General features: G+C 35.7%; 1 protein-coding gene across 3 annotated transcripts in view; it reads left to right on the forward strand.

Moving 5' to 3' along the window:
• The first annotated feature begins 1,825 nt into the window (after positions 1-1,825).
• The window catches only part of nek3 (NIMA related kinase 3), a 28,538-nt gene continuing 14,962 nt past the window's right edge, over positions 1,826-15,401 (forward strand). Inside the window, exons 1-4 of one of the 3 annotated variants that reach the window (XM_042739030.1) lie at positions 1,826-2,376; positions 3,856-3,949; positions 4,035-4,132; positions 4,468-4,551. In XM_042739030.1, the coding sequence (XP_042594964.1) occupies positions 2,260-2,376; positions 3,856-3,949; positions 4,035-4,132; positions 4,468-4,551 (393 nt within the window). In that variant the 5' untranslated portion in view covers positions 1,826-2,259. Of the gene's footprint in view, positions 2,377-3,834; positions 3,950-4,034; positions 4,133-4,467; positions 4,552-15,401 lie in introns of all 3 variants that reach the window. The other 2 variants (XM_042739028.1, XM_042739029.1) reach the window with 2 other exon arrangements.

The following is a 15,401-nucleotide window of genomic DNA, read 5'->3' on the forward strand; positions in this document are numbered from 1 at the left end:
GTGTGTATATAATACAGACAGACAGACAGACAGACAGATAGATAGATAGACAGATAGACAGATAGATAGATAGATAGATAGATAGATAGATAGATAGATAGATTTGAGACATACCTCACAAGCGTAGCCTGTTATCCACTTGGAAGGGCCTCTTATAGGGTTTCTGCACTGTAATCAAGGCTGGACTGGGACAAAAAAATCAGCCCTGGAATTTTTTTGTCCAGGCGGCCCACCACCATTTTGAGAGATATATGTATGTGTATATATATATATATATACACAGGTGCATCTAAAAAAATTTGAATGTCGTGGAAAAGTTCATTCATTTCAATAATTCACCTCAAATTGTGAAACTTGTGTATTAAATAAATTCAATGCACACAGACTGAAGTAGTTTATGTCTTTGGTTATTTTAATTGTGATGATTTTGGCTCATATTTAACAAAAAACCACCAATCTCAACAAATTAGAATATGGTGACATGCCAATCAGCTAATCAACTCAAAAACACCTGCAAAGGTTTCCTGAGCCTTCAAAATGGTCTCTCAGTTTGGTTCACTAGGCTACACAATCATGGGGAAGACTGCTGATCTGATCATTTTAAAATGTAATTTATTCCTGCCATTTCAAAGCTGAATTTTTAGCATCATTACTCCAGTCACATGATCCTTCAGAAATCATTCAAATATTCTGGTTTGCTGCTCAAAAAAACATTTATTATTATTATTATTATGTTGAAAACAGCTGAGTAGATTTTTTTTTCAGGTTTCTTTGATGGATAGAAAGTTCAGAAGAACAGCATTTATCTGAAAAAAAAAAGTTTTTTTCTTAACTTTTGATCAGTTTAAAGCATCCTTGCTAAATAAAAGTATTAATTTCTATAATTTCCCCAAAAAATCACTCACCGCAGAGCAGAGGTGGAAAGTAACGAATTACATTTACTCCCGTTACTGTAATTGAGTACCTTTTTTGTGTACTACTACTTTTTAAAGTAATTTTTAAAATCTGTAATTTTACTTTTACTTAAGTGTATTTTGTTTGAAGTATTGTACTTCGCTACATTTTAAAACACATTAATTACGGAGTAAAAAAAAAAAAATAAAAAATAAAAAAAAAAATTAGCTCCCTGGAAACTACTGCAGTAAATAATGGGCAGGAGGGCAAACTGGCGCTAAAATCACAAGAAAGGTGCAGACGGACAAAACAGGCGTTAGTGGTGCAGACACCGCTGAAAACGAAACCCCGTCATATTCTGAAGTTGAACTCGAAGGAAATGAAGTGAACCCCTGGCCATATTTATGCTTTATTATGCAGTGTAAGCTGTTTGCCTAGGGAGACCAAACTAGCAGCTTATAAAATCTTGAATTCAGTGCCAAAATGCAAACACTTGATTAGAAGTATGCAGACACTGTACTTCTTCAGACACTAAGCACATGCTCTCTATCATGTATAATACGCTTCAGATAGGAGACAACTGCACAAACTGCTTATATCAAACTTTACTACATACTTTTCCTGCCATCTAGTGACTAAATGTGGGTACAGCCATGACAGAACCATTGTATAGCCCTACCTCCAGAGGGAGCTTTGCGCTTCACAAACAGAATCATCCTTTTCAAGGCGCTTTCAAATATCAGGACGGTTTAATAATAAAAATAAATAAATAAAATCTGTATACTATAAAATGCGTATGCGTTGAAATATACCTGTAAAAAATATCTAAATTTAAACATATGAATAGAAGTCTGAAACCGTCATATCTCTAAACGATTTTTTTTTTTAAATTCTTACTTTTATGATTTTAAAAGTAATCATAGACATCTAATTGGCTCATTCCGACCAGCGCTAATACAAGAAGCGGATATCATGTGACTATGCGCTATTTGAGCAGCTGTATGGACAATATTTTAAAAATGAAGTCCAGTCAGTGCGGTCCACGCTACACAGGTCAATAGCGTCATCACTACGTCATGTAACAATACGGAAGTGATACTATCTTTTACTGTCTATGTCGCTTACATACGTGAAACAAGTAATGGTGGTACTTGCGCGTCCACTCTCCTGTCCCGAACAAATACATCCTTAATGTAGTTTTGCACTGGTTAAAACTATTTAGAAAATACAAAAATATATTGCCATTCAGTTGTCTGGTGTTCTGTATCTCGAACAGGTGAATAACAGACGTATAATTTGATTTGTAGTGCTACGTTAAGAAAGAAGAAGAAAAACAGCTTTTATTCTGTGTCTGAAGTTGCTATTATGGATCAATATTCAATAGTGAATGTCATTGGCAAAGGGTCTTTCGGTCGAGCTCTTTTGGTTCAGCCAATAAACGAAGAACAAAATTATGTTATGAAGGAAATACGACTGCCAAAGGTAAGGAAAACTCAGATTGTTGTTATTATTATTATTATTATTATTATTATTATTACAGTCTATATTGATCATACTGAAAGGGCTCATACTAGGGATCATACTAAAATAGGGTGACCACCTTATAATAAGCCCAAGGGGGGACAAGGGGTATGTTTCTGAGGGACAATGTGGGACACTGCCTGGCGGGGCGGTGCCCCCACCCCACGGGCAGACTCACTGATAGTGGTTTACCCATTTCTAGCACATACCACTTTACATTGTATATTAATAATGCCCTATTCCCCTAAACATGTGTAATTGCTGATGTATGCTCATGAGTAGGCCAACCAATGTGTATTTTTTTCTAAATAAAGATTCATAATATTTTGAACATTCAGTGAATTGACAGATGCACTTCCACTTACGATTTACTTTAGCTATTTAATTTTATTTATTTTTCATTACAATTTATTCACTTTAAATAAATTATAATAAAAAAAATTATAGGATTAACAGGAATTGTAGTTGCTCAACACCACAAGAACAGTTAAAAAAAAAAGTCTTAACTCACAACTCCAGAGGTTCACGGAATGAGAAGGGGGATGAAGGATGGTTAACTTGCCTGTTAGTAAAGGCAGGTGCAGGAAAAAAAAAACTGTTCAGTGTTCTAGAGACACCTTTAGGACAGAGGAGTGCAAACCCATCACCATCACAACAATACAAAAAGGTGCCAAGATAAAATCCTATGCAAAACAATGACATATTTTGACCTAAAAGGCTACTGTTTCCTAAAAGTGACACATTTGCACCTCTGTAGAACTTTATCTTAGACAAATGGGGTCTTACATAACTAGGTTTCTTACCTTCAGGTTTCTACTTGAACTTATATTTCTTGTTGGAGCGTACAGCATTGAGGAAAACATTCTCTTTCACTACATAAGTGTCTGTGTCGTTTGACATCGTATTCCCCTCCATGTCCGATTGAGAAGGACGTTTTGCTAAGGTCACAAAAAGCCCTCTCGGTATCCCCTTCAACACCTTTCAGCCACAAATATTCATTTTCCCAGTCTTTCTTGTACCCACACCTTCTCTTTTTAATTGATGATGGTGGTGCCTCAGACTCAGTCTCTTTCTCCATTTTTCGAATTGGAAAGCGCGCATCTAAAAGTTCCTTCCCAGTGTGTCTGGTATGCACGTGCGTGCGCTGTCATGACAACAACGAAAAAGTTGACAACAACCTAGTCAGCAGTTCAACTGATGGGGGTTGGGTGTGGGCAACGGTAGCGTGCTGTAACTGTCCAGTAATGTTCGTTTGGCTGCCTGGGGCTCGAGGATATAGAGCGACCAACTTTTTTTTTTGAGCAAGCATTATGCGTGACACGGTCTCAATTTGCGGGACTCATGAATTGGCCTTCAAACGCTGTGCGCGCACGCGCTACGCGGGACGGGTGGTCACCCTATACTAAAAATGCATGAAAGGGTTCTTGTACTGATTCATAGGCTGATTCTGGGATAAGAAACAGCAAAAGAGAAGCTGTGCTTCTGTCCAGAATGAAGCATCCAAACGTTGTGGCATTCAAAGAATCATTTGAAGGTTTGTCAGGGTGTTTTATATGCTGTAAATTACAAAAATTTCATAAGATCAAAAGTCAGAAACATAATGGACCCTCTCTTTTCAGCTGATGGTCATCTGTACATTGTAATGGAGTTCTGCAGTGGTGGAGATCTTCTTCAAAGGATACAGCAGCAAAAAAATGTTCTGTTCACTGAGGATGTGGTATGACAAAGATGACAGCCTTGTTCTCAAATTAATTATTAAAATTAAACAGGGTTTTTTCAGTATTATTATATCTTATTTTTGTCATGAGTGCTAAAATAAACATGGGGAAGTTGTGGCCTAATGGTTAGAGTTTGAGTAGAGAGTTGGACTCACAATCCAAAGGTTGTGAGTTCGAGTCTCGGGGTGGCAGGAATTGTAGGTGGGGGAGTGAATGTACAATGTACATTTCACTTTCATAAACTTGATAGTAAGTTTGGGATATCAAGAATAAGGAGTTACTATGTTTGGTTATTTTCATGCAGTTTATAAGTTGTGCCATCTCTTTGTTGTAGATCCTGAAGTGGTTTGCACAGATGTGTCTAGGCACCAAACACATTCACGACAAGAGAGTACTTCACAGGGATTTAAAATCAAAGGTACTTGTTATTGTGTTTGTTGACTTTTTTTCCTTTTTTAAAAAAAGTTCTACAGGGGTGAATGAAACCGAATGAAACCAAAAGCACCCTCAGTCAAAGCTGTATTAATGGCATTTTATTGCAGATTTGGCAAACTATCAATTTCTATTTCAACGTGTTTTTACAGTGTTGAGCAATGTAGCTAATGACTTACATATCCAGGGACGGACTGGCCATCTGGACATTCTGGAGAAGTCCAGAATGGCCGTCCATTAGTGATGCGCGGGTTGTCTCATAACCCGCGGCCCCCGCTGGTTACCCGCTGGTTGGGTTGGGGCGGGTAAAGAAATTGTCACTTTATTTGCGGGCGGGTTGGGGCGGGTCATTAAAAACAAAACAAAAAAAAATCCATATATGTTGTAGTGCTGGGCGATACGGTCATTTTTCAAATCAGATCAGATATACGATATAATCGTGCATGGGTGGAGCAAGAGAGAGACTCTCTTCTTGTCATATCATAACTATTTGGTGTTTTAAACCGTGCAGGTGCCCGAGAGAGAGCCTATGGAATCACCAATAATCGAAAAAATATACTTTCAAACATGCTGATAAATTAACGTTAAATATAAAAATACTGTGTTTAAAACAGCTACAGTAGTTCATATATAGTCGGACACAACTGTCATATCACACGTCCTGTGACAAATTTCCCGCATCTGTGCACGGAAGTTATCAATCTAAATGTTCTGCAAAATCAGTCAGCGGTGAAAATCAATAGTAGATTTAATTTAAAGTCTAACAGTTTTACACTAATATTGGAGATAAACAAAGACGTTAAATATAAAGTAGGCTATTCAAAACATAGTTCATATATTTGGAGGAAAGTTGAACTGCTTCATCAGTCATACAGCGCGCCTCACGACGAGACCGACGCACGGCCACAGAAACAAGAAGGAGATGCATTCTAACATAACAGTGGCTTTAAACTCAGTTAGTGATGGCTCGTTTAATCTTCAGAGGCTATAGAACAGGAGTTCTCAACCTTTTGCAAGATGTGGTTCATTGCAGTTGGGGCCCCAGCGCCCCCCCACCCCCACCAACATCAAACCCCCCACACACACACACACACACACACACCCCACAGCCCTACCCGAGATAGATAGATAGATAGTTAGATAGATAGATAGATAGATAGATAGATAGATAGATAGATAGATAGATAGCCCTAGGCTATTATTTTTAGGCCCACATTATTATTATTATTATTATTATTATTATTATTATTATTATTATTATTATTAGTTGGTAGGCCTATTATCATTACTAGGCTGTTGTTATAATTGGCAGTAGCACCAGACTTCTAATGTGAGAATGCAGGCATTATTATTATTATTATTATTATTATTATTATTATTATTATTATTATTATGAGTAGTAGTAGGCCTATCATCATTACTAGGCTATTGCTACATAATTATACGAGGTTACATGCTTTATTGTTGTTGTTATTATTATTATTATTATTATTATCATCATCATCATCAGTAGGCCTATTATCATTACTAGGCTATTGCTATAATTGGGAATTGGCACCAGACCTCTGATATTAATTTATGCTTTATTATTATTATTACTAGTCCTAATAGTAGGCATCATCTGTAACTTTTTACAGAAGCTTGCAGGTAGGTGATGTTAATGTGAGACCTGAGCCTGCTTTGCCTTGCAAAGATCCTCAATTCTTGGCTTAATGTTTGATAAACATAGCCTCAAATCATTCTCGATTTGTGCACGATTGCGGTATTTCGTTTTGAGTGCAGTCATTTTTGAGAATCCTGCCTCACACAAATATATCGACGTGAAAGGAAGGAGAATCTTCAAGGCAACGTCACAGAGTTGAGGGTATTCCTGCATCAATGCTGCCCAGAATGACGAAAGAGGGCAGGAGCTAAAGAGTTCTTTCAGTCTACTGTCACTCTTCCAGGGTTTCCCACACATTGATATATTTGTGGCGGGCTGCCACAATATCAAAACTGACCGCCACAAAAAGATTTTCCAAAAGGCTTTGAATTAATTGAATAAACATGAGCACTGCACGTTTCAAAATCAAAAACCTATGCGGGTGTGTTTTTATATCACTGTATTTCAGAAGGAAACCGACTGTATTTAAAAAATTTTCGATTAAATTTTCATTTCATTTTGCATGTAACGTTAATGCTTGATAAAGTCAGCGTTTCTGAGCTCAACGCTGCTTTACAGCCGTTACCGGAGAATCCTGTATCTCTCCCGCTCTTAAAGCGCCTCCTGCTGGCAGAAAATGAATTTGCATATATATGTATATATGGGGGCGGGGGAGTGCCGCCACAAATAGAGTGTAAGGCTGTGGGAAACACTGCTCTTCAGCTCAATAAGCTGTTCCTGCATATCAATTGATAGCTTGTTTGCTGTGCACACAAATGGATCTCGAAGATGATTCGTTTGTGTTATAATCAGTGCTTGAAGTGGGGGGAAAAAGTGGTGGTACTCTCTTTGCATTGGCAAATCATGACATTTTTACAGTGAAAAACAAAACTTGGAGATATTGCTGTTACAACAATTTATTTTTATTTATTTATTAACAACATAAATGTATTTAAACATGTTTGTGTGTGCGTGCGTGTGAGCATTTCACAAAAAATAAAGGAAAGCTTTAACTGTAGCCTATATTCTGACTAGTTTGTTCGTTCATATATATATACAGTATATATATATATATATATATATATATATATATATATATATATATATATATATATATATATATATATATATATATATATACTACATATATATATATATATAGACATAACTAAATACGACCTCACGTTTTATACGTTTGCAGCCTCTAAAACTTCCGTCCGTCATAAATATATATTCGGATGGTTCGATTTTCTGCATTTTTCGCATCCGTAGCAAATATTTTGAGTGGTGTTTTTGACAATTGAGAGCCACCAAGTGACGAATATAGAAAAACGAATACGACAGTTTCGGACCTTAGTCAGGGTGCAAGGACCTTAAACCTTTGAGGCTTGCGCAGCTTCTCGAGGAGGAATCAAACAAATGAGCGCCGTTTTCTAAAGTCTATGAGTGCAGCACACAAAAATAAACTAAACTGACATACTGCAATTAAATTTCAAAATGTGGTGTTTTTATATTTATAACATTTGAATACAGTTCAGCAACATACGTCACACGACCTGATGACCAAGAGAGCTGACAATTGACCATCACTTAATTTACCATCACCTCACGATTCAAAATGTGACAATGATATGACAGTTCAACAAACAAGTTAATAATATTAAGTCACTTACATTTTAGACGAAATAATGACTGTTTTGGTCTATTTTAGCAGCGAAAATAGATCCGATGAATCCAAACAAAGATCACAACATAGCGCATCTAACAGCAACACTCAATCGTGTTTTGAATGATTCAGTGTTTTGAACAAATCGTTTGAGTCAAAGATTCAATGACCCATTCACAAACATCTGGGCGTTTCTCAATGTCAAGGATACTTCCTTGGCAGGACTGGTCCTTCCAAGTCACTTCCTTCAGAGTCTAGGCGAGGCTCGTCTCATTCTTGATGAATCGGCCATTTGAATGAATCGTTTAAAATGAACGACTCAATGACTCGCTTAATAAAACCGCTTATCACCTGCATTTGCGCTCACTATCGACAAACCAATCAAACTTGTTCAAACTTTTTTTTAAAAAATCAGTCCAAACACATTTTAATTTTTATCCAGGAGTTATGTATATACAAAACTATACATTTTTATGACAGTAGTTTAGTGAAAAAAAAAAAATAGTTTTTTTTTTTTTTTTCAGTTTTTTTTTTTCTCCCATCCTGTAGCCTACTCGCGCCCCCCCCGGGAGAACCAGTGGTTTAATATATTGCACACATATAGGCCGTTCAGATTACTTGTTAGAGTGCAATGAAATACCTTATATCTGCAGACGATGTACGTCTGTTTGTGGATGGAGACTTCACCGGCTACATGTGCTAATCCTAATTTGCGCACGCGTGTGAAATGCGGTGCTGAAGTGAAATAGCTGGGCAGTTTGATAGCTGAATTATAATAGGCCGCCTCATAACCTGTGGGTCGGGTTGGGGCGGGTAAGGAAATTTTACTTTATTTGCGGGGCGGGCCAAATAATTTCATAAAAGCGGGACCCGCAGGTTGGAAAAAACCCTGACCTGCAAATCACTACCGTCCATCCTTTGACGGCCGACAAAAGGGGGCGCTAATGCAATCTATTTTTGCTTGTAAGAAAAAAGTGTTGCAAGTCCGTGGTTTTCCCGTCAACGGGGGTTATTTTTCATGTCCGTGGTTTGAAAAACAACCTTAATGATGTAGTATTTACTTAGGGTTGCCACCTTCAGAGAAGCAAAATAAGGGACACCCATTCACGACAACCCCCCCCCCCCCAAAAAAAAGAAAATCATGCTCAAGCATTCTTATTCTTCAAACTTCCAACAGAACATATAAATATTGTTATTTTAAATTTGATTATTTATAATTATTAATTATTATTAGTCTTTTTTTTTTACAGTTCTGCAGCTGCTACCTGGATGGGGTAATTTTTTTATTATTATTATTAATTTGCTCAAATTAGGGCTACATTTATTCGTCCCATTTTTATCAAAATACTAAATAGTAATTTGTAAAAAATGTATATGACATTTTGTATATATTTATGATTAATATAAATGATAAATTAATAAATAGGGTCTAACATTAATTAGAATCTATTAATTTATCTGTCTAAAAATATAATAATTATGTCTACCATGCTCTGATAATGTATGGAATATTATATTAACAGACTATCCCAATTTTAATAAAACAATAGGCCTATACCTTGTATAGACATGTGTCTGTCACTTTAAATGTATGGTTCACCCAAAAATAAAAATTATATAAATCATAATTTACCCAGGCTGTTCTAAACCTGCTTAAAGTTCTTTCTTCTGTTGAAGATACTTTGAAGAATGTGGGTAACCAAACAGCTTCTGGTCCTCAGGAGCTTCAAGAAAAAATAAATAAAAATAAAATAAAATACTAACAGAGTCCTTGGGGACCAGATGAGCAAATGAGCTTATCTAATACCTTGTATGAAATTGATTTAATTATAACTGCTATTAGTATTATAAACAGTGCAATATACTTTTTTGTTCATTCAACTATATGTTGGCATTTGTAAAATATGGGACAAATCGCGTCCCGTATTGATTTGATACGGGACGCATCATTTTACCTTTAAATACGGGACGATTCCGTATTTTAAGGGACGGGTGGCAACCCTTTATTTACTATATTTACTATTCGATCCGATTCCGATTCTGGGAGTCACGATCCGATTCCAAAATGATTCTTGATCTGCTCCCGCCCCCGCCTATTAATGAATTATTTTGCCGACTTGAGAATCTTAAAATCCTTACATTTACATATTCTTACTTAAGTAATTAAATACTTTTAAAAATAATTACAAATTGAGAAATTGAAACAGTTGTATGTTAAGAAATTTAAACTAATATAACTTCAAAACATAACTAACTAACTAACATTAATTATAATATATTTATCTGTCTGGTCATGTCTAAAAAAAAAGCTCTGATAATGTATGAAATATAATATTAACAGACTATCCAAATGTAAATAAAACAATAGGCCTATATCTTTAGAAGCACGGATGTGTCTGTCACTTTAATGGTATGGTTCACATAAAAATGAAATTAGTCATAATTTACCCAGGTTGTTTTAAACCTGCATAAAGTTCTTCTGTTGATCACAAAAGAAGATACTTTGAAGAATGAAGGTTTAGAACAACTTGTGGGTGTGTAAACTATGACCATTTTTGGGGGGGGTTGAACTCTCCCTTTAAGTCAGTCAGTCCACAGTGAACAACCGAAATGCCTCTCTGCAAACTGTGCATTTATCATTAGTTACTGGACAGACACATTGATAACTTTCCAATTCAGTGCTACATCTGGAGAGTCTTGTGTTCAAAGGGCAGATGTGAGCTCCTAGATGTTTTAAACCATGCAGGTTTGTTTACCGCATGCTGCTCTCGTGAAAGGGCTTTAACGGTGTGTGTTCTGGAGACTCCGTCGCTATGGAAACAAAGATGCCAAAATCACGTGCAAATGAGCTTCTCTTATAGCCTACTTCTTATTAAATTCATTTAATTATAATTGCTATCAGTATTATAAACAGTGCAAAATACTTATTTGTTTATTCAAATATGTGTTGGCCTTTGTAAAATATGAGACAAATCATTTTACCTTAAATACGGGACAATTCCGTATTTTAAGGGATGGGTGGTAACCCTAATACTGGCTGTGTTTACATGAATTTTGCACCATAAAAAAACATTTTGAGACACAAGTGCATTAAACCACTTATACTGAGTCGCGCACAGCCGCATGCGGAAGCAGTATTCACAAAACGCGAGTTAGCATTTGAAATTAAAAGCAGCCTTCTGTTAGTGAGGTTCATATTTTAAATATATAAGTCCACTGCATTCCAAACCACATAAATTATGACTTTGTAGAGCATTTGTAAGGAATATACCGACGGATTCAAGTGTAAAGCGCACATCTCTCATAGTGCATCCTATGCAATGAAGCCCGCGAATGTCCTTGTAATTCGCTTCAACTTTTCTGAACGAGTGGTGTATATGTGTGAGGAAATGGAAGCAAGCAGGGTACGGGTGTATCTAAAGCAAACTCAGCGTCATTGCGCATCTGGTTGAAAACTAAGCTCAGAATCGATTCTGAAGTTCTCAGAATCGATCCAGAATCGTTGGAGAGAGAATTGTGATGCATCAATGCATGAATTTTTTTTTTTCCACTCCTAATATTTAGCCCCTGAAAATGCGAATTTTACCAGGGGAACCCTGCCAAAACACGTCTATTTTATCCCCGGAAGCTATTTTTAATGGGGACGCCCCCCGCGAAAGAGATTGGGCTAGATTTGAGTACCGATTTTTACTCCCAGTCCGTCCATGGACATATCTGTTGATTTCTTGAATTAGAGGCGTTTAAGTTAGATTCCACTCACTGCTCAAATCGTTGGAGTTTTTGTTCAGGTTGTGTTCAGCGCGAATCATCTCATTATAACAAAGTGTTAACAGTCAAGTCACCTTTATTTATATAGCGCTTTAAACAGAATAGATTGTGTCAAAGCAACTGAACAACATTAATTAGGAAAACAGTGTGTCAATAATGCAAAATGACAGTTAAAGGCAGTTCATCATTGAATTCAGTGATGTCATCATCCAGCTCAGTTCAGTTCAAATAGTATCTTTTGCAATCATTTGCAATCAAGTCAACAATATCGCTGTAAATGAAGTGTCCCCAACTAAGCAAGCCAGAGGTGATAGCAGCAAGGAACCAAAACTCCATTGTTGACAGAATGGAGAAAAAACCTTGGGAGAAACCAGGCTCAGTCGGGGGGCCAGTTCTCCTCTGGCCAGATGAAACCAGCAGTTCAATTCCAGGCTGCAGCAAAGTCATTTTGTGCAGAGGACTCAACAGGTTCCTGTGGTCTTGTCTGAGACAAGGTCTTTACAGGGGATCTGTATCTGCGGCTCATCTAGTTGTCCTGGTCTCCGCTGTCTTTCAGGGCTGTAGAGGTCCTTTCTAGGTGCTGATCCACCATCTGGTCTGGATACTTACTGGATCCGGGATACTGCAGTGACCATCTGATCTGGATACAGACTGGATCTGGTGGCTACAGTGACCTCGGAATAAGAGAGAGAAACACTAATATTAGTGTAGATGGCAGTCTTCTAAATCGGGTGTTATGGGAAGTGTTCCCGGTTTCGGTTTACCTAATTAATGCAGCCTAAAAATCCTTTAACGGATTTGGATATTAGAAGCGTATTAGTGTGTTATGTGTAAGCCAGGTTAAAGAGATGGGTCTTTAATCTAGATTTAAACTGCAAGAGTGTGTTTGAATCGTATTAGTTTTTTGTTTGTTTGTTAGGTTATTTAGGTGTTTATTTGGTATAGGTTTTGACGCCCGCAGTTGATTTTCATATTCTAGGTATTATCAAACTGCGTTTTGAGAATGCAGCTGACGTGGAGGACTATAATGTAACAAGATCTCATTCAAATACTGAGGTGCTAAACCATTCAGGGCTTTATAAGTAATAAGCAAGATTTTAAAATCTATACGATGTTTTTTATATCGACTATGCATTCCACTAGTTTTTCTAATTGGTATGTTTCGCTGGGCCACGAAGAAATATAGAGCTGAGTATCATCAGCAACAAGCTAACATCGTGTTACCTGATGATATCTCCCAAGGGTAACATGTAAAGCGTGAAGAGTAATGGCCCTAGTACTGAGCCTTGAGGTACTCCATACTGCATTTGTGATCGAAATTATACCTCTTCATTCAATGCTACGAATTGATGGCGGTCATATAAGTATGATTTAAACCATGCTAATGCACTTCCATTAATGCCAACAAAGTTTTCTAGTCTATGCAAAAGAATGTTGTCTTCAATAGTGTTGAACGCAGTACTAAGATCCAATAGCACTAATAGAGAGATACAACCACGATCAGATCATAAGAGCAGGTCATTTGTAACTCTAAGCAGTCTCAGTACTATGATACGGTGGAAATCTTCACAGATACCATTTTTTTTCTAAGAAGGAATATAATTGTGAGGATACTACCTTTTCTAATGTGTTGGACAGAAAAGGAAGATTCGAGATCGGTCTGTAATTAACTAGTTCTTTGGGGTTAAGTTGTGGTTTTTTGATGAGAGGCTTAATACCAGCCAGTTTGAAGGTTTTGGGGACATATCCTAATGACAATGAGGAATTAATAATGGTCAGAAGAGGATCTATGACTTCTGGAAGCACCTCTTTTAGGAGCTTAGATGGAATAGGGTCTAACATACATGTTTGTTTAGATGATTTAACAAGTTTATACAATTCTTCCTCTCCTATAGTAAAGAATGAGTAGAATTGTTCATCAGGCTATAGCACGCTATCTGATGCGGTACTATAGCTGACAGCTGCATGGTTACAGTTTTTTCTCTAATAGTATCGGTCTTAGAAGTAAAGTAGTTCATAAAGTCATTTCTGCTGTGCTGTTGGGAAATGTCAACACTTGTTGATGCTTTATTTTTTGTTAATTTAGCCACTGTATTGAATAAATACCTGGGGTTATGTTTGTTTTCTTCTAAAAGAGAAGAAAAGTAATCAGATCTAGCAGTTTTTAATGCTTTTCTGTAGGATAGGTTACTTTCCTGCCAAGCAATACGAAATACCTCTAGTTTTGTTTTCCTCCAGCTGAGCTCCATTTTCAATGAACTAAGAAAAGAGACAGCTTTTTAATGATTATGAACGGAGCGCAACTATATATATATATATATAATATATATATATATATATATATATATATATATATATATATATATATATATATATATTAGTGCTGTCAAATGATTAATCTCAATTAATCACATCCAAAATAAAAGTTTTTGTTTACATACTATATGTGTGTCTACTGTGTATATTTATTTTGTACATACAGTACAGGTCAAAAGTTTGGAAACATTACTATTTTTCATGTTTTTGAAAGAAGTTTCTTCTGCTCATCAAGCCTGCATTTATTTGATCAAAAATACAGAAAAAAAATGTAATATTGTGATATATTATTACAATTTAAAATAATTGTTTTTAAATGTATTATGCTTTAAATTATCATTTATTTCTGTGATGCAAAGCTGAATTTTTAGGATCATTATCACATGATCCTTTAGAAATCATTCTAATATGATGATTCATTATCATAGTTGGAAACAGTTCTGCTGCTTATTATTTTTTCAGAACATGTGATACTTTTTTAGGATACTTTAATGAATAAAAAGTAAAAAAAAAAAAAAGAAGAAGAAGCTATGTTTTTAAAATATAAATATTTTGTAATAACAATATACACTACTGGTCAGTAATTTGGGGTCAGTTTTTTTTTAAATAAAATCAATATTTTTATTCAGCAAGGATGTGTTAAATTGATAAAAAGTGATAGTAAAGAAAATATATTATTAGAATATATATTATTAGAATTTTTTTTTTATTTTGAATAAATGCAGTTCTTTTTAAGCTTTTATTCATCAAATATATTAGACAGTAGAACTGTTTCCAACACTCATAATAAATCAGAATATTAGAATGATTTCTAAATGATCATGTGATAGACTGGATGTTACATGTGACACTGAAGGCTGGAGTAATGATGCTGAAAATTCAGCTTTGCATCACAGGAATAAATTATTTTTTTAAAGTGTATTCAAATAGAAAACTATTATTTTAAGTTGTAATAATATTTCACAATATTACTGTTTTTTCTGTATTTTTGATCAAATAAATGCAGGCTTGATGAGCAGAAGAGACTTCTTTCAAAAACATTAAAAATAGTAATGTTTCCAAACTTTTGACCTGTACTGTATATACTTACATATGCAGTGTATGTTTTGAAAATATTTACATGTTTTTACATTTATTATATATAAATATATTTAATATATAAACATAACATATTTATCTTAAATATATACGTGTGTCAGACTCTGTTTTGTGTCTGTGTGTTTCTTCCCCCACGTACTTCATGTTGTGTTATTATTTGGTTCTTCCTGTTCTGATTATTTTTTTGTCTCCAGCCGTGTTAATTTAGTCTTATCATTTGTGCTTCTTTATAAACCTCTCTCCTACATCCATTTGGTGTCCGGTATTGTTTGTGAATGTCAACCTCCTCAGCTACGTATATTTTACTGGTTCCCTTGATTTCATTAAAATCTCCTAGTTAATGTAC

The sequence above is a fragment of the Cyprinus carpio genome, chromosome B15 (genome assembly GCF_018340385.1).
Source record: "Cyprinus carpio isolate SPL01 chromosome B15, ASM1834038v1, whole genome shotgun sequence".
In the NCBI taxonomy this organism is placed as follows: Eukaryota; Metazoa; Chordata; class Actinopteri; order Cypriniformes; family Cyprinidae; genus Cyprinus; species Cyprinus carpio.